Source organism: Parasteatoda tepidariorum, chromosome 4 (assembly GCF_982258835.1).
Source record: "Parasteatoda tepidariorum strain Cologne lab strain chromosome 4, Ptep-v5.0, whole genome shotgun sequence".
NCBI classification, from domain to species: domain Eukaryota; kingdom Metazoa; phylum Arthropoda; class Arachnida; order Araneae; family Theridiidae; genus Parasteatoda; species Parasteatoda tepidariorum.
In genome coordinates this window covers 13,069,683-13,093,685 of record NC_141758.1, presented here as the reverse complement: position 1 = coordinate 13,093,685, position 24,003 = coordinate 13,069,683, and the positions used below count along the sequence as shown (strand labels likewise).

Sequence of the window (24,003 nt, the reverse complement as noted above, 5' to 3'; positions counted from 1 at the left end):
ATATTTTACTTAGATTTTCTTACCTCAACTTCATAAAAATACAAGAAGATATATAAAATAATATTTCAGACACTATATAAAATTAGTTACGATTTTAAAAAATGTAATCAGAGTGTAAAAAATATGATATTTAAAAACATCAGATTAATTTAAAACTTATCAGAAATGTATAAGTTAATATATATTTAAGTCCGAAATTGGTAAATGGCGCCGTCATTTTAATTTTAAAAATCTGCTTACAGAAAGAATAGGAGATGTGTCTTCAAGGAAGATATTGCAATCGGATTTACTGTATAGCACGTGCGCCGAAATGATGCGCAGCAATTTCTACTTTTCCCACCTTTGAAATAAATGGAATGATCCAGTCTCAATCAGAGTCAATGTGGGAATCAAGGGCTAGTGCCCAGTCACCAACTTTTACATCTACTTCAGTCTTTAATATTACTCATTACTTCCAATGCCATTAGTCTCAGTCGCCCTAGGGCATAACACAGATCAGAGGTCTGGTGCCCGCTTGCGCGGGCAGGTACCTTGACAAAATTACATGATCCAGCAGGGTGACATCGATTTTATTGATACGTTCTTACGTAATTTCACTATTTTCTCACTCAGATGAATGAGCTAAAGCCGCAGCCTGCGGCTGGTACTCAGGTCCAAACGTTATATAGGTATAGGGTGACATCGAGGTTTTCCTGTTTCACAAGTTTGATCTTCAAAACTCTACCATCACCCTTGGTAGATATTGGTAAATCATAATTATATGTAGTGCATTAGGTTTCACATTTAACAAGTAGTAAACCTTGCGACCACTTTTTATTACTACCACTATACCAAACAAAAGGTTACACAGCGATGAACTTACAGATAACACGATTACCAAGTGATTCCTTATGTAAAGCTGTTACGATCAATGCCAACAATTGGCGATATTCTCATTTTTCTGCCAAATGTTAATTCGTCTTTGAAAGCCCTCTATTTTTCACTATGAAATGAAGTTTGAATTCGGGTGCTATTTTTGCATGCTAAATCGAAAGCAATATTTAAAATTGATATGTTTCTTCAGAAAAAGTGTGTTTTTCTTCAAAGTAAGCATATTCCACAAAGGTTACAGTTAACTGTTATTTACAATTTAAAATATTTCTTTGATATATTGCCATTAAACTTTACTGAATGAAAATCCGACAAACAATTGAAAAGTAATCCGATTACATTTTTTTCACTCCGTACAAAAACTTAATTATTCTATATTTTAAAGATTTATAACTCCCACTATTTTTTATTGAATTTTGATTTTATATAAATTTAATTAAAATTGAATGTCCAATGATCTTAAATATTTAGTAAACAACATTTTTAAAAAAATCAGTCTAGTAGTAGACTGATTGGGTTAAAAAGAGTTAGTCTATAGTTATAAATTTACCCGCCACGAAGTCTAAGGCTGTCAGCTGCTGCGGAAACAAGATATAGCGCATTTCAAAGAGAGGAGCTTTTCTCGCCTAACCGATCCAAAACTGACCCAATACCGCTACTTGAAATAATAAAGCTATCGTCTGGAGTAACCATAATCACCGTGGCAGTGGCTATGGTTACTCCAGACGATAGCTATAGGAGTTCTTTATTTAGACAAACTATAGTTTACATTTTTGTTTTGGTGGAAAATTGTAGGATATAATCGTGTAAAACTATTAAAAACATGCTTTTATTTTATTTTTTAGAGAAAAGTTTTTGCAGAAATGCTATCTTCGCTTGCTTCTGTTACTAGCTAAAATGATCATCCACCTGGTAATTGCACCTTGTAAAGGTTAGATCCACTGTTTGAATTGAATGAAGCCTGCCCACCGACACTAACCCCAAACGAAGAGAGTGTCTTTTTACTACCGCTGTCACCTATCAGGGAAAAGGCAAGTACGCCTATCACTGCTTACAGTGTGCTTACTGCTTCTGCAAACAGAAAAAGAAAAAATGTGAAAGATAAACGCAAGAAGCTTGATTCTAATTCTTCCTCTATGAAACTATTGTAAAACCAATTATCTGAATTAATTCTGATTCTGAAATGCATCATAATGAAAAGTCGAGAACTGCTGATTTAATGTAATGGTCCCGAGAAGTCTCACCTACTAATAAAGACATGCCAAATTTAGACGTTAATGATAAATATATATGAAAATAACGATAGGGAGGAGTCAGAAACTGAAAATATGGAGAAAGAAAATAGTTTTCAATTGTCTGTCTGCAGTCAGAAAGGCCAGAATATCACTATACTTATTAAAGATAACATCCATAGATGGAAATAAATGATTTTATCAAAAAACATATTACGGAATTTACCTGTAAAATACTAGGTCACCAGATAAATTTAAAAGTGGAAAGCATAGAATCCAATAGATTTGTCTCGAAAGAAAAATACGTAATACCACACAATTCAATTAACCGGCTAACGCCCAGCGTCATATATTTAAGACAGTTCCTTTTTTTCAAAGACATTCATTGTGATGGGAAACTTTCTTCAGAATTTTCATTTATCTGGGTGAATTAAAAAATTCTCAGATACTACAATGATTTAGTTATTTCTGACTAGATCTAGAATTAAAAGGAGCAAGTATTTTTTGATCTATCAAAGATTTTTTGAATGCCATAACAGTTGAAAAACCAATTAATTTCGATAATATATTATATCACATTTTCCATAAAACCACTTTTTGTATCATTTCAATATATAAAGTCGGGACAAAACGGGTTAGTTGGCCCTTGAAAGTAGTCTTAGAGAACAGACCAGTTGAATAAAAAGAAATGATTTTTTTTAGTGTGTTGAGTTTTACAGTTTGTCTAAAGTAAGAACTCCTCCAGACATTCGTCTGCACCTGTGGCGGTAACTATGGTAACGAGGTATGACTATTACACGTAGGGGTGCGGGGTCACTGCTTTGGAGTGGTTTCGGGTAGGGTCGGCGAGAGGAAGTCAATCTCTTTGGTCTATTGTGTTATCCTCCCTAATATGCGCCATTCTTGTTTCCAAAGTACCAGACGACCTCAGACTTTGTGGCGGGAGGAGTTCTTAGCGTAGACGAACAGTACACCAACACATGCCAAGCAAATGATGAAATACAGAGAATGAACCTCGAATACGGAAATGACCTTGATCGAACTTGAAATTCGACATTTTCTCCAGGGGAGGAAAAGCGTTTTTAAAGTTTCAAACTTACACGGCATCATTCAAAAAATAAATAAAATGAATAAATAAATAAGATCACACCAATTAAAAAGTACAACTATCACACGGCTGAAGTTTAAAACAATAGCTTTTATATTTTTGACCCATAGTTTGCTGTTGAGAAAGACATTTTATAAATGATAAATAACGATATTTAAAGAAAACAATAGATGTTGTAGATATATGCTGTAAATATTTGAAATAAAATGTTATTCACCTAGCAAAAGGAGCAAGAAACTGCACTTTCTTGGGTCCCGAACGAAATGCTTGTTCAGCTGTTGTGGAATAATCCAAAGATGCAACACCCATTCTGAAAAAAAAAAACGTTTAAAATGTTACCTAATATTACAGGGTAACACCAAAGTCAACTTTTCATTTTTAATCTGATGGGTGTAGGATTGATGAGTTTCGATGTTTTTACAGTGTACAAAATGAAATACTTTAATAGAATAAATAGAATTAGAATAATTTTACAATCTGATTTTTTCATTAAACAAGAAAAGGAAAATCTCCCCAAGAGAATTAGATCATTGAAAAAAAAAACCCGGACTAAGGAGATGAGAGTATTTAAATGTCCTTACACAAAAAAAAAAAATTTCAGTTTTAATCTGTTATGAATTAAATGGATAAGTTTTGTTGTTTGTATAATGCGCTACAGACATCTAAAAGCAAAATTAGCCAACAAATAGATTTTATTTACATAGATATTTTAAATTATTGATTGGCCACAGCAGTGAAGACTTTTCAAGATTTAATTCTTCAAAACGCTAATGTAGCTACCACTCAAAGATTTATTTATCAGTGGTCGTACCAGTTGTCAGCAATGCAAATATTATTTTATATCAGCCATCCCACAAATTGCTGAACTCAAACTGCTTTTTATTTTAATTTTCTATAAAATTTCATGATGTGTGGGAAATGCATACCTGCCAACTTTTACGCATATGGCGTAAAATTTTATTTCTATATTTAAAGTGGTAGTAAAGTAGTTATAAACTAAATTGATAATCTTTTTGATCATCACTATTTTTGAAAAAATTAAGTAACTAAACAAATATGGAGCGCTGTTGCAGTAGTTCGCAGAAGCCTTCCAATAGTACACTGTATGTTATTTTGTTAATTTGGGCTACAATTAGCATACCTGCCAACTCTTCCGGATTTTGCGGAAGATTTTATTTTCATATTTAAAGTGGTAGTAAATATACACTATTTTTTCTTTTATAAATTTAATTTTTAAATGATTTTGATCACCACTATTCTTACAAAAATTAAGCACATATATGAATATGCGTTACTATCATGGTTTTTAACTTAAGTTTTCTCAATTACAACGCATTTGTTTGCTTAAAATTGAAGTTTTAATTCCATTTTAATACCACTGGGAAAAATTATAATGGAAAGGATTAAAAGTTGGCAGCTATGGTATCTGCCTGAAATTATAATTTACATTAAATTTTACTACCACTGGCGAAAAACATCTTCTAAAGGATTAAAACAGAGATGCCAACTTGCTCCGAGCAGCAAATACATATTTTAAAGTGGTAGTTTATCAATTGTAACTCTTGGCTCGATAATTCTATTTAGAGGATTTTTATCCACCACTATTTCTGAATAATTCGTAGGCTTATATTATTCACCACTGTCTAGTACTTACGTCATGCTATAACTTTTAAAAAGCAAGCAAAAATAGTCAAATATTTGCAAAATTTACTTTATATTTATTTACCATTTTCTTAATGATTTTGGCGCATCCGGAGCAGTTGGCATCTCTGTTAAACGTTGGTAGGTATGGATATGGGCATTCTGCGTGGCCCAGGTGCCCAGTTTTTGTAAATAAAGTAAGTTAGAAAATTGTTTTGAATGATTGACACACGTATGCTACCACTTTTCTCAAATACAACGTATTTGTTTGCTTAAAATTGAAGTTTTAATTCCATTTTAATACCACTGGGAAAAATTATAATGGAAAGGATTAAAAGTTGGCAGGTATGGTATCTGCCTGAAATTATAATTTACATTAAATTTTACTACCACTGGCGAAAAACATCCTCTAAAGGATTAAAACAGAGATGCCAACTTGCTCCGAGCAGCAAATACATATTTTAAAGTGGTAGTTTATCAATTCTAACTCTTGGCTCGATAATTCTATTTAGAGGATTTTTATCCACCACTATTTCTGAATAATTCGTAGGCTTATATTATTCACCACTGTCTAGTACTTACGTCATGCTATAACTTTTAAAAAGCAAGCAAAAATAGTCAAATATTTGCAAAATTTACTTTATATTTATTTACCGTTTTCTTAATGATTTTGGCGCATCCGGAGCAGTTGGCATCTCTGTTAAACGTTGGTAGGTATGGATATGGGCATTCTGCGTGGCCCAGGTGCCCAGTTTTTGTAAATAAAGTAAGTTAGAAAATTGTTTTGAATGATTGACACACGTATGCTACCACTTTTTAAATTTTTAAGAATCGCATAAATGCTGTTTTAATTAACGAAAAAATTAAGCATTTTATAAAATTGTTCGTTCCTATTGACAGCAAAATTAATGCCTTGTTAATTAAATAAATTGAAATAATTGCTTCAATTGTGTAATCGCGACTCTGTCGTAACATTTACTTTCTCCAATCATAAAAATTCAAGAAAAATTATCACAGCACTTATATTATACTTAAAATTACCCCAACTGCAAAATATTAACATTAGACTTCTTTCCTTTTTAAAAATTCAAGAAAAAAAAAAAGCAATTTATTTTGTATTAAATCATGGCAATATTGAAATGTTATTGCTCTTCCCTTCCAATCCAGCTAGTTTACGGTAACGGAAACAGAGTACATATCAAAAAAATAATAGTATACAATATAATTTTCTTCGGTAGCAGAAACAGAGTACATATCAAAAAAATATTAGTATAGAATATAATTTTCTTACTTTTCACCTATTGTTTTACTACTGATGACTAATAAATGCATACAATGAATACAAATTGCTCCCAAAATTGGGATGCCAACAGTACCCAGCTATAAAAAAAAGAATTCTGTTTGAATGAGGAAAAAGTTAAACATCTAAAGAAATACAACAAAAAATAACAATTCTCAAATATTTAATTTTTTCCCCTCTTTTGCCAACCTATTAACCAGCTACAAATACTTTCGCAAGTACTAAGGTCAGAAGTACACTCAGAAGTACAGTTACAATGGAACAGTCACGCTTATACTACGGAAAAACATCAGTTCTTTACAGAGTTTGCGCAGAGCATGCGAACATAAAAGCGCGGAGTGCTACATGAAGGGTCTAAATCTTGTTTTTGTCATTTTTCGAGATTCTACAGTTTTGCTATTAGTTATTTTTGGAGTTCGAAAAACTAAAGGAAATTTACTATTAATCAGAATTAAAATTTATCCTGTTCTAATATCATTAGCAAATAATTATTATAATAATTGTGTTAAATTTAGCATCATAATAAAGAAGTCATAATATTAACACGATGAATGCCACGCTAATTTTACATGTCTTGCCCGTCTGGCCAAACGGCAAATAATTACAAACGAAATTTGCAGTATTAGATCGATTTAAGTAGTTTTTTAAAAGATTAAGTACGACTTATTTGAGAAATGTGGTAAATATATATGCCTACGAATTGTTTAGAAATAGTGGTGGATACAAAATCTACTAAATTGAATTTATTAAATCAAGAATCACAATTAATAAACTACCACTTGAAAATATTTATTAGCTTTCCGGAGCAAGTTGGAATTTCTGTGTATATAAATAAAATTCTTTCTAAATAATTAGTAGGTTTATATAATTCACTACTTGCAGAGATGCCAACTTGCTTCCGACAGCAAATATATATTTTAAAGTGGTAGTTTCCCGATTGGGATTCTTGGTTTAGTAAATAAAATTTAGTATATTTCCATCCACCACTATTTCTAAATAATTCGTAGGCTTATATAACTCACCACTTTTTAAGTGTTTATGTCATGCTATACCTTTTAAAAAGCAAGCAAAAATAGTCAAATATTTCCAAAATTTACTTATTAGTTATTTACCGTTTTCTTAATTATTTTGGCGTGTCCGGAGCAGTTGGCATCTCTGTATAAATAAAACTATTTTTGTGTGTTCTATATTGCATTAATTTCTTCAAACCATTTTAGTAACGATAGTAATATTAAAAAAAAATTAAAATTATACTCGAATTATGTGTTTCTAATAATCTTGGTTTCGCCATGCATGTCACCGATGATCACCGTGGAGCTACAAACAAACTCTATGCCTATCACCGGTGACCTCCATAGCATTCAACGTGTTAATCATATCATAATCCTCACTGTATCATCATATAGTAGAATAAACCAAACAATGGCTGAGCGGAGTAAACAGAGATTGTGTAGAAAATGCGTACATAAAAGAGCGGAATGCTACACGAAGGGTCTAAATCTTTGATTGTGTCATTTTTCGAGATTCTAAAATTTTACTATTGGTTAATAAGCTTGGCATTAGAAAAACAAAAAGAAACTTACTAACATCAAAATTATAAAAACAGCAACTGCAACAACAAATGTGTTAAGAACTTGCGTAGAAATGAATTAAAAAAAAATTGCAGTAAGAAAATTTCATTTCTACCTTTTCTGAAATGTAAACTATCCGTGACTGCTAATAGTTAAGAACAGTTATTCATATTTACTCATGAAAAATCAAAATTAGTATGAATTGTACATTAGTATTGAATTGTCTAGAAAATAAAATAACTATTAGGAAAGAAAAAGTAGAATTCCTGGCTAAATTATTAGACGCTCTAGATTATTAGACACACTATCTATGTCTAATCTTAATGATCAGGTGACAGCATTATTGTTTTTACGCTGCCGAAACGGGTTTACACTTGTTTACGTGAGCGCATCAATTGGTAAACATTGTAACGTTAAAAATAAATACATAAAGAAAATATATAAAAAATTTCCGGAATGAAAACCCATTTCATGTATGTTTAAATATAAAAGTATTGCCTATAAACTCGTGCAAATCATGCCATTATTAAAAAACTACAGCGCGTCTAATCATTTGGTCTCATTATTATAATGTACTAATATAATACCTGATATAATAAATATTCTATATTTATATAATATATCGTTTATTTTATCCAATCGTCGGATTTATATTATATATCGTCTAATTTAACCAATTTGATACACGAACGCAAACAAGTGCAAACGGGTTTCAGTGGTGTGAAAACAATAAAGCCGTATAGTATCAACTGATAACTAAGAATTTACATAGAATATTATAGTGCGTCTACTGTAATAGGCTAGGGACTGTAATAGTTTACTTATTTCATTAAATGTATAAATGAAATGTCCAATTTATCTTTTCTAAATGCCCAATTTATCCTGTATTTTCATAGTAAATTTGTCGGCACTTTCAGACCCTTTCTCTTCATATAATGAATGGGCATACTTACAGCAAGACCAGCGTTTGAAACAGCATTTGGCATTGCTAAAACTCCGATGTTCAGGTTACCTTTTAGCAAGTGCATGAGAGTTGCAAAGCTTCTATAAAAAGAAAAAAAATTTTTATAGGGAAATAGTTTCTTCAAAAATTTTAATCCTTACTTGACTCTAAACAGTTCATTTTTATCGGTTTAAAATCTATAGTTATGCTATAGATGCATTCTTGAAATGCTGAGATGCATGCAGATAGGTACTACGGAACTACTGTAGTTTAAAAAACAGGGTGGCGACAATCGGGTTGATAGTATAAAACTCATAGCCTAATTATCTCTACGGAAATTTATTAGAGTGCAAAATAGCAACAGTTTAATTTATTTAGCTCGCCGCAGTTTAGATCAAAATAAAAACTTCATAGTTATACTTTGAACTAACACTGATTAGATATAAAGATCACTAATAATCTTGTGTCGCAATTTATGCAATACCATCAATTTAAATAATGTGATTTCCGGACAAAATATTATTTTAATTACACTTTACATACTTGGTAACTTTTTCGCATTTGGCGTAAAATTTTATCTCTATATTTAAAATGGTAGTAAAATGTATACTTTCTATGTATTCCTTGCATTTTAAAACTTAATTTGTAATGGTTTTGAATACCACTATTTTTTAAAAATTTATGCATATATTTCATACTATCATACATATTCATAATAGGTTTCTCAAAATAATATGCATATTTCTATCAGAGATAGTAATTCAATTTCCATTTTACTACCACTGGGAAAAGTCATCTTCGAAAGGTTTAAGAGTTGGCAGGTATGCACTTATAATGTTTCAAGTAATAGTATTTTTCTTTAGAGGATTAAGTACTTTCTTTTTCAAGTAATAGGATTTTTTTATTAAGGTTTCAAGTAACAGAGTTTTTTTAAGAAGTTTTCAAGTAAGTGTTTTTTTTTTGTTTTTTTTATCTGGTAGTAGAGTGCGCAAAATAAAAGACGGAACACCCTGATAACTTTTGATCTAATGATCGGAATTTCACGTTCTAGGACTCATTATTGATGGTTTGAGGAGGTGACTTGAAATTTGCTAATTAATTAGTGCAGGCGATATTTTAAATTACGAAATCAGACGCAAAGTCACTCTTCCACTGAATAAAAGCATTTATTCAAAGTATTTGAATTTCAATCACCAAAATATAGAGAGTAGCTGCAATCTGGGAAATATGGTTCCCATAGTTTGACCAGGAGAGCTATTCAAATTAGGTACCCCTTATGTTAGTCTAAGCTTTTGCGTATTTCACCATACCTCAAGAACTTCTAAAGCGAATTGAACATTTTTGACACACATTTAGGAAATTCGCTTATCCAAAGACAATTTCATGCAAAAAAAAATTTTTTTTGTAGATATTTATTATTTTATTTAATAATAGTCGAAAAAAATTTACATCGTTTAATTTTCAAGACAAAATCCGAAATTTAGCGAAATCTGATGAATAGTTCCTGAGCAATGGAATTTTATATATATGACCTTCTTGATTTCTCAGAAACTATTCGATTGATTTCGTTCAAATTTTGTATTAAGCCATGTAAAATTACATTCTTCTAAATGAAGAAAAATTTCTATACTTTACAATTCAAAATTTTCCCGACTATTATTAAATAAAATAAAAAATAATAATATTTACTTACATTTATTTTCTTCATGGATTTTCTGCATCTTTGGATAAACGAATTTTATAATTGTGAGCAAAATTTTTTTACCTCGCTTAAGATATTCTCGTGATATGAAAAAATACGCAAAAAGTAAAATTAAGGGGTCCAAACATTGGATCGATCTTCTGACCTAACTGTGAGGACCATATTTCCCAGATTGCGGCTTCCTCCCTATTTTGGGAGTCAGAAACAATATTCCGTCAAAAAAAAGTAAATTTATTCAGACATAGTACGTTTTTGTGTCTGATTTCATAGCTTTAAATATCGCTTGTACCAATTTTTTTCAAATTTTATAATTGTCATTGAACAGTCGACCGAATTTCTGGTTAACGGCTACTAATGTTCAAATCCGTAGCCTTGTAATTTTGAACCCAATCCAGAAGACAAGGAGACTCCAGGATCAATTATAGGAGGAAATTCGTCCTCGAGAAGGACTTTTTGTTGTAACTAACCCACATTTGCGTTACATGGAGAGGAAGAACACGGGAGCTTCCCACGGTTAGTCTGACAGGAAAGGGACTCTAACCCATGACTCGTCTACCACTGAGGATATATTACTCAGCACTGTGGTCGGTGCAAGCCGGATGCGAATTCGTATCAATAGCTATAGCCGGGGTTCGAACCCGGTTCACCTCATTGGAGGGCGAGCACTCTATCTTCTGAGCCATCGCGGCTCTTCGGGCAGTATTTGGAAAAAAACCTAAAGAATAAAAACATTTAGGTTTTCAATTTTTGTTTTTATTATTTTTTTTTCAAGACTGTGGCGCACGCGGTAAGTTGTTTTCTTCTCAAACAACATATTAAAGAATTGAAACTGTTCTAATTTTTGTTCAAATTTCACTAATTTTTGGGGCAATTTGATTGGATTACAGTAGTATTTAAAAAATTTTGATATATTCTTAATTATAGGAGAAAATGAACTGTTTTTTTTTTCAACTAGTATTTTATACTTTCAGATTTAGAAGCAAGCTTAGAATTATTTGTGACAAAATGCATAAAAAATAGCTGGTTAAGTTGATTATAAAAGAGTGAAGAGTCTAAAGAGTAATACGAAGTTTGTTGAGTCACTTGAAGCTTTTGAACTAAATTATCCTGAGATCCGCCAGCATTTGCCACGCCATTCGTGTGGGCATCTTGATTCGCTCCAGAATTGTAGCTAGGCACATCTTTCTGTAAAATAAAATAAGCTCAGTCAATAATTAAAAGCATTAACTTATCAGGGCTGTTTGTATTCCTGGAAAGGTCTTAAGACTAGCAGTAAAGTCATTTTATATCTAGCTTATTTTCGAGAGAAATAAAGAACCTTGGCTACCAAGTCAAATTTAAAGTTATAAGGCGCGTACAAGACTGTTTGTAACCGAGGTAGCCGAGAGGTTAGAGAATTAGACTACGGTTCAGAGGGGCCGGAGCTCGGTCACAGCTATGATGCACATGCGATATACATGGTCGTAGAATCTGTTGAATCGAAAATCCTGTGACTTATTGCTGAGCAATACCGTGGGTATGCCATCTGAAGAAAAAAAATTTCGCTTTTAGATATATGTCAAAAGTGTGGTAGCGGTCTCATGAATGAGTGGTGCTGCCATCTATACAAGGGGTTCTGAACTAAGACACACTTACCTTTTCTTGTCAAACGAAAGGCGCACGTACCTTCCTGGCTTAGTTCGCAAAGGCCAATGGTTGGGATGCTTGGCTTGTCCAAGTGTCATAAGAAGCAACATATTTGTTTCACATGCTTTAAAATAAGTTCCAATAATGTTTTGGTAAAAACGGTCTTTGCAAAAATAAGCTCGAAAGAAAATAATTTTACTACAGTTTTATAACTTTCCTGCTAAACAAACAGCTTTAACTTAATACAAGGCATTCAAAATTCTTAAAACTGATTAAACTAAAATGTTTGAAATAAAGCATAAAAAGAATAATTTAAATAGCGTTAATCCAATCGCGGCATTTAACGAGCGAGACTCATCATACATTTATTTAACACGTTGAATGCCATGGGGGTCACCGGTAACCGGCACTGAGTTTGCTCGTAGCGCCACGGGGGGCACCGGTGACCTGTGAAGTCAGGATTATTTATTAGATTTATATCCACCACTATTTCTAAACAATTCATAGGCTTACATGATTCACCACTTTTTTTATATATGTAATACTAAATTTCTTAAAAAAACAAGCAAAATCTGTCTAAAATTTGCAACTTTATAGTTTGTAGTTATTTACCGTGGCCATGCGGGCAAGCCATGTAAAATTAGCATGGCATTCAACGTTTTAACACATTGCTCACCGGCCACGAGTTAACTCGTGTTTTCGTGGCCAAGCGTTGGTGACCGGTCACGAGTCATAGCAATCATATTAGCAGTGCTCACGTGGTGGCTATTTTAAAAAGTGGGCGTAATTTTCCTCACTTTTCAAGTTTTACTATTTAAGTCTCTACCAATTTATTTTAACCTTACAAAACCACATATATTTGTAGCGTGGTGTTTCATCACACGTAGGTGATTATCATACGGCATTAAAAATTAAAAAATTTTGAAGTTTATTTATATTGTTTTACATCCACATCCGTTTTCCAAACAATAGCCAGGCACATGGGGTAATTTTCAGAGAAGTTGCCGGTCAGCAATGTGTTAATATAAATTAAAAAGTTGCTGACAAAATATATTTCTGTCAGTTTATTTCAGAGAGAAATAATACATCTATAACTACCGCAGTTCATGAAGAACTAAGCATTTAGAGAAGGTATCAGGTTAGATTTCGTAATTAATCTAGGGCTGCCAACTTTCTACACTTTGTGGGGAAAATTCTCTAGTGATTGCAAATTTTATCTTTCAATATGCGATTTTTTGTTAAGTAAATTTGATTACAGATTATTTACTACACCACTACGTGTGAATGATTCAAGAGTTCTTTTAAAATGCCATAAAGAAAAAGAAAATGAAGGAAATAAAAATGAAAATATGACCACCGAAGCCGACGTCTTCAGGACTTTTCAAAGAAGTTTTTTCTATTTTGAATTAAAAATATTTGTGTTTCCTTTTAGTATTTTTAAAATGCCAGATTATTTACTACACCACTACGTGTGAATGATTCAAGAGTTCTTTTAAAATGCCATAAAGAAAAAGAAAATGAAGGAAATAAAAATGAAAATATGACCACCGAAGCCGACGTCTTCAGGACTTTTCAAAGAAGTTTTTTCTATTTTGAATTAAAAATATTTGTGTTTCCTTTTAGTATTTTTAAAATGCCAGATTATTTACTACACCACTACGTGTGAATGATTCAAGAGTTCTTTTAAAATGCCATAAAGAAAAAGAAAATGAAGGAAATAAAAATGAAAATATGACCACCGAAGCCGACGTCTTCAGGACTTTTCAAAGAAGTTTTTTCTATTTTGAATTAAAAATATTTGTGTTTCCTTTTAGTATTTTTAAAATGCCAGATTATTTACTACACCACTACGTGTGAATGATTCAAGAGTTCTTTTAAAATGCCATAAAGAAAAAGAAAATGAAGGAAATAAAAATGAAAATATGACCACCGAAGCCGACGTCTTCAGGACTTTTCAAAGAAGTTTTTTCTATTTTGAATTAAAAATATTTGTGTTTCCTTTTAGTATTTTTAAAATGCCAGATTATTTACTACACCACTACGTGTGAATGATTCAAGAGTTCTTTTAAAATGCCATAAAGAAAAAGAAAATGAAGGAAATAAAAATGAAAATATGACCACCGAAGCCGACGTCTTCAGGACTTTTCAAAGAAGTTTTTTCTATTTTGAATTAAAAATATTTGTGTTTCCTTTTAGTATTTTTAAAATGCCAGATTATTTACTACACCACTACGTGTGAATGATTCAAGAGTTCTTTTAAAATGCCATAAAGAAAAAGAAAATGAAGGAAATAAAAATGAAAATATGACCACCGAAGCCGACGTCTTCAGGACTTTTCAAAGAAGTTTTTTCTATTTTGAATTAAAAATATTTGTGTTTCCTTTTAGTATTTTTAAAATGCCAGATTATTTACTACACCACTACGTGTGAATGATTCAAGAGTTCTTTTAAAATGCCATAAAGAAAAAGAAAATGAAGGAAATAAAAATGAAAATATGACCACCGAAGCCGACGTCTTCAGGACTTTTCAAAGAAGTTTTTTCTATTTTGAATTAAAAATATTTGTGTTTCCTTTTAGTATTTTTAAAATGCCAGATTATTTACTACACCACTACGTGTGAATGATTCAAGAGTTCTTTTAAAATGCCATAAAGAAAAAGAAAATGAAGGAAATAAAAATGAAAATATGACCACCGAAGCCGACGTCTTCAGGACTTTTCAAAGAAGTTTTTTCTATTTTGAATTAAAAATATTTGTGTTTCCTTTTAGTATTTTTAAAATGCCAGATTATTTACTACACCACTACGTGTGAATGATTCAAGAGTTCTTTTAAAATGCCATAAAGAAAAAGAAAATGAAGGAAATAAAAATGAAAATATGACCACCGAAGCCGACGTCTTCAGGACTTTTCAAAGAAGTTTTTTCTATTTTGAATTAAAAATATTTGTGTTTCCTTTTAGTATTTTTAAAATGCCAGATTATTTACTACACCACTACGTGTGAATGATTCAAGAGTTCTTTTAAAATGCCATAAAGAAAAAGAAAATGAAGGAAATAAAAATGAAAATATGACCACCGAAGCCGACGTCTTCAGGACTTTTCAAAGAAGTTTTTTCTATTTTGAATTAAAAATATTTGTGTTTCCTTTTAGTATTTTTAAAATGCCAGATTATTTACTACACCACTACGTGTGAATGATTCAAGAGTTCTTTTAAAATGCCATAAAGAAAAAGAAAATGAAGGAAATAAAAATGAAAATATGACCACCGAAGCCGACGTCTTCAGGACTTTTCAAAGAAGTTTTTTCTATTTTGAATTAAAAATATTTGTGTTTCCTTTTAGTATTTTTAAAATGCCAGATTATTTACTACACCACTACGTGTGAATGATTCAAGAGTTCTTTTAAAATGCCATAAAGAAAAAGAAAATGAAGGAAATAAAAATGAAAATATGACCACCGAAGCCGACGTCTTCAGGACTTTTCAAAGAAGTTTTTTCTATTTTGAATTAAAAATATTTGTGTTTCCTTTTAGTATTTTTAAAATGCCAGATTATTTACTACACCACTACGTGTGAATGATTCAAGAGTTCTTTTAAAATGCCATAAAGAAAAAGAAAATGAAGGAAATAAAAATGAAAATATGACCACCGAAGCCGACGTCTTCAGGACTTTTCAAAGAAGTTTTTTCTATTTTGAATTAAAAATATTTGTGTTTCCTTTTAGTATTTTTAAAATGCCAGATTATTTACTACACCACTACGTGTGAATGATTCAAGAGTTCTTTTAAAATGCCATAAAGAAAAAGAAAATGAAGGAAATAAAAATGAAAATATGACCACCGAAGCCGACGTCTTCAGGACTTTTCAAAGAAGTTTTTTCTATTTTGAATTAAAAATATTTGTGTTTCCTTTTAGTATTTTTAAAATGCCAGATTATTTACTACACCACTACGTGTGAATGATTCAAGAGTTCTTTTAAAATGCCATAAAGAAAAAGAAAATGAAGGAAATAAAAATGAAAATATGACCACCGAAGCCGACGTCTTCAGGACTTTTCAAAGAAGTTTTTTCTATTTTGAATTAAAAATATTTGTGTTTCCTTTTAGAATTTTTAAAATGCCACTTTGCGTTACTAGACATGTGGTTCTTGTTTTTAAATGTCGGCGGAAAAATTCTTAAAAATACTGAAAAATTCTTCCGCTACCACTATGTCTACCACTCTAACCATTTACTGTCCGGACTCTTATTTTGCACTAATACAAAAAGAAACTTTGAGAAAAACGAGGTAGTAAGTTTGCACATAAAATAAATGGAAATTTTCTTCAATTATCTACTAATTTTGCTAAAAAAAGCAACAATTTTTAGATATCAGAATATATACTAGATAATATATATATTATCTAATATATATATTATACCATATTTTAACTAATAAATTTTGATTGATAGGAATATTCTGTTTATCCAGTTACACGTGTTAAGAGTTTGAAATTTCTGTTTCCAGTCTTTAACAATTTGAAAAAAAAAATTTCTGAAAATGAAACATTGTCATTTAACCTCTTCGAGAGCAAATATTGAATAAATACAATAATATCAGCAAATAAATTAATATCAAATCGGATATAGCAAATATTGCGGACATTCACCAAAGCGACAGTATGACTTATTGATGAAAGTCGACATTCATCGATTACGGATATTCGCGGTAATATATATAATTTTATGTTATTAATACATTCTGGTAGATAGAAATATTCAGCATGTCCATTTGTAATCACTAAGAAGTAAAGATTTAAGTTGTCAGTCCTTAAAAGTTGAAAAAAGAGATATATTCCAAAAGTGGAACATTGGCTCTTTAACGTTTAAACAAAATTCATACCACCTGTTTTTAACTTAAAATCAGTGGATCATTCTTAAAATTATGCGCAAATTGTGGTTCTGCAGTTGAAAATCATCTCCAATTAGAAAAAAGTATGGCGAATGAGTTGTATCAAGAGAATAAAGCTTAAAAATGAACGACTCAATAAAATGAGAAACGAAACACGTAAAATACATTAGTAGTTCCATCTAAAGAAAGACATAAAATATTTTAATAGAATGGGGAAAAAACAAAAATTAGGAATCTAAGTTTTAAAAGCAAGCAGTGATGTCTCCATCTGGTGTAGAAATGAGAAAAGAAAGTTTCAGTGCTTAAATTTATTCCCTTTTATTCGGTAAAGTATTTTTAGTAGGTGAAAACTATTTTGATTCCTTTAGTTCCTAACTTGCATGTCCCCTCTCGTTTCCCTTAGTTAAGCTTTAGGTGATCCGTTGACCACATCTGTCAAATATTCCAATTAAATATTTATATAAATATCTATTTATGAAACAAATCTTTAATATATATTTTAGAACCCTTATTTAAAATAAAGTTGAATAACTGGAGTTAACATTGAGGGGGAAGGGGTTCTTAACATGATCTCATAGATCATTATCTGTGTTAATTTGGATTCCCTAATTTATATACGATTTTACAGAACTTCTAAAAATATATGTTTAGGCCAGATTTCGCAGAATAACCTGATTGAGTACTTATTGTGTAAAGTTATATAGCAAGTCTTTGAAAATCATGTTTCGTTTTGTTTTATATTTTTGAAAACCAAAATTCTTTCGCTAACAATGGCTGTTAAGTTATACTTTAATTCTCATTTTTTCGTCCACCATTGTTATAACAGAGCTAAGGAAAATAGTTAAACAATTGGAGTCAAAAGTAACAAATAAAATTTTATGAAGTATTCATTGTTGTAAACTAATTTAACCGATAAGTAAAAATCATTATTGAAATCATTTTACGCTTGGAATTCATATATGAAGGTTGCGTTTTGAAGATGAGTAAAAGTTGTAGAAGAAAGTTAAAAGTTGGTAGAAAATAGCAAGTTTAAATAATTTATTAAATATTTATTTCATAAATTATAAAATAACAAGAAAATACAGCTAGCAAATAGTTTAATGGTACTCAAATATATTAAACATTCTTTCATGGCAATGCATTTAAGTATCTTTCAATTTAAACTATTTTAACGTTTGATGTTTGAATTACCTCTTTCTAAGAATACAATTATTATAATTAAAAGCAGTAATATATTTTAAAAATACTATAAGCATGAACTAAACATAAGAAGTAAGAATTATAATGAAATGAAATTAATTTTTTTCCTTCAATTTTGTTGACTGTATAATCATTAAAAATCAGCCATTTTATGGTTTTAGTTAAGGCTGTTTTTTTAAAAACTCCGTCGTTCGTTATGCTTTTTTGAGAATTATATACTAATTTCATAACAGTTGTTAATTGTAACAGTTACTCATGACTGAAAAGTTTAAAATACCTTTAGCCAGTGTGCTCTGTGCTTATTCTGAAAATGGCGCAAAACGTCAATTTGGAGAAAACCCACTGTTTTGTTGTGAAAATTGAAAGCGTTTATGGTTTAAATTTTTAACATTTAAAAACTTAGTCCAATGTCGCATTATCTGGGCTCATATGAAATGAAAAAAATTACGAAAAAGATACTTTTCATCTAGGGGGAAAATATCGCCAAATTGGTGATTTAATAATTTTTAAAATATTTAATATATTTATTCTAGCACCCAAATAATTCTTTACGCCAAGATGCTATAATTTAAAATTATATTATAATTATATTATAACTTAATTATGCCAAAACTATAATTTAAAATTATAGCTTTCCTTCAAATGTAAGGCACTTAAATTGTTGATTTTTTATTTTCCTTGGCGAAAGAACTTCGAAAACCCGTGTTTATTAGCGTCACAATAAATTAAAGATAACTATTTCTAATTGGCTTGATCGAATTTTCATTTTATAGATCACAACATGATTTTCTTTCTATCCAGACATTGATAAAAGCTCCCTGCAAGTACTGGTAAAAATTTAGCGCGAGGTAAAAAGTATTAGATCTAAAATGTTTTATAAATTTTAAAAATAAATATTAAAATTCATTATTATTTATTTAAAATTAAATTATTATTTATTATAAATTTTAAAAATAAATATTAAAATTCATTATTATTTATTTAAAATTATTATTTATTATAAATTTTAAAAATAAATATTAAAATTCATTATTATTCATTTAAAATCATTATTTATAACAAATTTTAAAAATAAATAATAAAATTTATTATTATTTATTTAAAATCGTTATTTATTGTAAATTTTAAAAATAAATATTACAATTCATTATTATTTATTTAAAATTATTATCTATTATAAATTTCGAAAACAAATATTAAAATTCATTATTACTAATGCAAAATAGAAAAAGCAAAAAAAAACGTAGCCATCGACTTCAGTGCCACAAGTTATATGGTATTAAAAACTTCTTTATTTCATTAGAAACTGAAAAAGCCTGTAACTTCCACCTAAGTTAAAAATCGTATCTTTAAACTACAGGAAAACACTCTTCTATTTAAAATTAATATTGAACTATTTTAGATAAAATGAACATTCCGCACAAAATAAAAATTACAACCAACTTCTCTGCTAAATAAAATTCAAAAGCGGCATCCTATGTCATTCAAGCAATGAGCAAACTCCATGGAAAAGAGGAAACACTAGTGGTAAAAACATTTCAGATTTAAATAGTTACCGGGATAAGCAAATCTACTCTCTTATTTAAATTATTCATCAATATCTACGTTTTCTTGAGAAAAAAGCTGCTCTATATAAATGCTACAATTATGAGTCCCGCTGTTCACTGATCGCAGCAGATCACGGAAGTCAAGCGTCACCGGCTGCGGTCAGTGTGCGGGTGAGTGACCTCTTGGATCAATCTGCGTAGGGACCGAGGGTGTGCGGTATTGGTCCTCGTTAAACTGTTCTATCGTAAAGTGTTCGACTTCCCGTACAGGTCATTAGGCTACCGAAGCGGGGGTGCCATCCCCTCTGCAGAGGATCAAAATTGCGATGGTATGTCTTCGGATCATCCTGCTTCCCAGACCGTCGCCAATAGCCCATTGTGCAGTTCTAGTTTGACGTAAATAAGCTACAACTACAACAACAGCTATAATTGTGAGTAAAAATCTTAGTTGTTACAGAAATTTTTATTTTTCTCGATAAAAATGATAGAATGAAATGTTTTTCGTACCAGTTTTTGTTTTTTTTTCCGTCTTGGTATACATACGCTTTTAGCCTTGGCGTTTCTGTCTGCAGCAAATTTCAATGAAATATTCCTTGAAAATTTAACCGAAGGCAAAAGACCAATAGCAGCATACGATTGCAGTGAATGTATCATCAGGGGATAGAGCATTCGCCTTCCAATGAGGCGAACCGGGTTCGAATCCCAGTCGATACGAATTCCGCATCTGTCTTGCACCGACCACAGTGCTGACTGGCAAAAATATCCTCAGTGGTAGATGGATCATGGGTTAGAATCCCCTTGCCATCAGGCTAACCGTGGGAGGTACTCGTGGTCTTCCTCTCCATGCAACGCAAATGCGGGTTAGCTCCATCAAAAAGTCCTCCACGAAGGCAAGTTTCTCCCAATACTCGATCCAGGAGCTCCCTTGTCTTCTGGATTGGGTTCAAAATGACAAGGTTACGGAGTTGAACATTAGTAGTCGTAAACCTGAAAAATTGGGTCAGCTGTTCAACGACGGTTATAAAATGTAAAATAAAAAGTACATGTCCCCTCTGGCCATGTTTTCCTTTAGTTTAATCCTTTAGTTTAATTCTTTAATTTTAATCCTTTAGTTTAATCCTAGTTTAATCCTTTAGTTTAGTTTAGTTTAGTTAGTTTAGTTCCTTTAGTTTAGTTTAGTTTAGTTTAGTTAGTTTAGTTCCTTTAGTTTAGTTTAGTTTAGTTTAGTTAGTTTAGTTCCTTTAGTTTAGTTTAGTTTCCTTTAGTTTAACCCTGGCAATCCATTGACCCTCTTATCAAATTTTCTTATTAGAGAGGAAGGATCTTTTGAAATATACATTATAGTATAAATATATATTTTAAAAATCATGTCTAAAGTAAAACAAAAGAATAACTCAAATTAGCATTTAAGAGATAAAATAAAACGATTGTCTTATTTCATACTTTACAGAACATTAGCTATGCTAATTTAGAATATTTGTATAAATTTTTACAGGGATTTTAAAAATGTCTGTTTCGGGTGGTTTTTGCAAAAAAACTGATAAAATACTAATTGTGTCGAGTTGAATATCAAATCTATATAAATTATGACTCCTTGTGTATTCGAAAAATTAAATAAATTCACTCTCTAACAATGGATATTGAGTTGGTCTTTAAAATTTTTTTTGTGTACACCACTGTTTCAACAAAGCAAAAAGATGTAGTTAAACAATTAGTCAAAAGTAACAAATATTGTTAGCTATAAAAGTATCCATTGTTGCAAGCTAATTTGAACAATATATAAAAATCATTATTGAGTTCATTTTACGTTTAGATTTCGTGTGTGAAGGTTATTTTTTGAATTTGAGTGAAAGTTTTTAAAGACTGAAGAAATAAAAGATGCTGTTGAAAGAAGAAAATGTAAAGGTTAGAAAGATGACTTAAAATTGTAAGATAAAGTATTTCATTGAATATTTATTTCATAAAATTTAAAAGAGAATCGAAATTCAAGTTAATGGTTTAATGATATTCAAAAATAAATGATATTTTTTTTTTACAATGCATATAACTAATTTTAAAATTAAACTACTTACGCGTTTGTTTGGTCTTTTCTAGGATACAATAGAGTTCAATAAATATAATTAATATATGTGAAACTATAAACATAACCTAAACGTGCGAAGTAGCAATCATAAATAAATACAATAATTTCTTTTCCTTTTCGTTTAAATTGCAAGCATCTTTTACCTTTAATTAATAAGTGTCACTATAAATTATCGACAACTATTTCTGCTTAAGGTGACCAAATTTTATTCCTGCAATTATAATTCTTCATTTTTTTGATAGAATTCTCCTACCGTGAGTAAAGAACTAGTAAAAATTTAACGGGAGGCAAAAGTATTGCTGTAAAATGTTTTTATCAAAGTCATATTTTACTCAAATTCATATTTTAAGGATGACAGTAAACACATATTTTGAGTGTCAAAAAATAAAATTGTCTGTTTATTTGGAACAATTATGTATATAGAGATAATTATATTTCTTGAATTAGTAAATTAGTATTTAAGAAGCATCGTTTCATATATAACATTTGCAACTTAATATGTGATTTCCCGATTGCAAGGTCGAAAATTGAGACTGGTTAATGACCGGAATTATTTTTTGAGACAAACATAATATGTAGAAGATTGATAAAATTGTTGACAATCTAGGTTTCACTAATGTTTCTCAAAGGATTATTTTCATTAGTACCAGTGGCTACTAATTTTATGATCCCCTAACATTCATTATTTTTCAATTAAAATTTCACTATTTTCCTACCTAGGTTGAACAGTTCTTTGGTTTCAATATATATATTTAGTACCAGTCTGCATTAGTGCCAGCAGTTGCAGTAGATTATTGATTTCATGATCCCTAATAAACATTATTTTTCAATTGACATTTCACTATTCTCCTACCTAGTTTGAACAGTTCTTTGGTTTCCATATATATATTTAGTACCAGTCTCCATTAGTGCCATAAGTTGCAGTAAATTATTGATTTTATAATCCTTAACATACATTTTTTAATTGCCATTTCACAATTTTCTAACCTAGGTTGAACAATACATAGGTTTCAGTTTATAAACTTAGTACCAGTCTGCATTAGTGCCAGCAGTTGAAGTAGATTATTGATTTCATGATCCCTAACAAACATTATTTTTTAATTTACATTTCAATATTTTCTAACCTAGGTTGAACACTTATTTGGTTTCAATTTGCTGTTTTTCAAATTTAATTTCTTTTCATTTTTTATTTCACCAGTTATTTCAGAGCTATTTTTTTAAAATCTAATTCACCAGTTTTGTACTTACAACGAAAATCGTCTTTATCTATACATACACTTTATTATATTACTTAGCATGCATATACTTTTTTACCACTTTATTTTGCTTTGATACTTTCTATTAATACTTACATTTATTTTAATTTACTTAATCTTTATCATACAACTCTACTCAAGGGGATCTCCCCATTCCAAAGATGATTTTCCCTTCAAAACTAAAGATTTACTTCTTTAAGGACTTGACTTGTTTTTACAACATACTACAACTTCAAAGATATATAGGACCTCCCAGAATACAACAAAACAGAATCGATGAATCGGTTAGTGGCGCTTCGTGCCAAACGCCGAGATAACCCCAAAATCCAGCATCCAGCAATTTACTTAATATGTAATCAACCTAATCAAAACGTGCTAATATTTACATTTGTGCTAATATTAACTGCTGGCACTAATGCAGGATAATCTAAATTCAAACATGTTAACTGGAGAATGGGCTTCTGTAAAATCTTCTTCTAAAACAAATCCAAATGGTTACTTAGCTTCAGAAGATGTAGCCAAATATAAATATTAGCAGTTGAAGTAGATTATTGATTTCATGATCCCTAATAAACATTATTTTCCAATTGACATTTCATTATTTTCCTACCTGAACTGTTTCCGATTGAACTGTTCTTTGGTTTCAATATATATATTTAGTACCAGTCTCCATTAGTGCCATCAGTTTTAAAATTATTGATTTTATAATCCTTAACATACATTTTTTAATTGCCATTTCACCATTTTTCTAACCTAGGTTGAACAATTCATAGTTTTCAGTTTATAAATTTAGTACCAGTCTGCATTAGTGCCAGCAGTTGGAGTAGATTATTGATTTCATGATCTCTAACAAACATTATTTTTCAATTGACATTTCACTATTCTCCTACCTAGGTTGAACAGTTCTTTGGTTTCAATATATATATTTAGTACCAGTCTCCATTAGTGCCATCAGTTGCAGCAAATTATTGATTTTATAATCCTTAACATACATTTTTTAATTGCCATTTCACTATTTTCTAACCTAGGTAGAACA

General features: G+C 30.5%; 1 protein-coding gene across 1 annotated transcript in view; it reads right to left on the bottom strand.

The window, feature by feature from the left end:
* Nucleotides 1–24,003, bottom strand: part of LOC107444210 (proton-coupled amino acid transporter 1) — an 89,977-nt gene that overhangs the window by 24,254 nt on the left and 41,720 nt on the right. The window contains exons 2-5 of the mRNA XM_087160687.1: nucleotides 11,434–11,552; nucleotides 8,676–8,766; nucleotides 6,143–6,231; nucleotides 3,428–3,520 (exon numbers count right to left, since the gene is read on the bottom strand). Coding sequence (XP_087016813.1) covers nucleotides 3,428–3,520; nucleotides 6,143–6,231; nucleotides 8,676–8,766; nucleotides 11,434–11,552 — 392 coding nt within the window. The remainder of the gene's footprint in view (nucleotides 1–3,427; nucleotides 3,521–6,142; nucleotides 6,232–8,675; nucleotides 8,767–11,433; nucleotides 11,553–24,003) is intronic.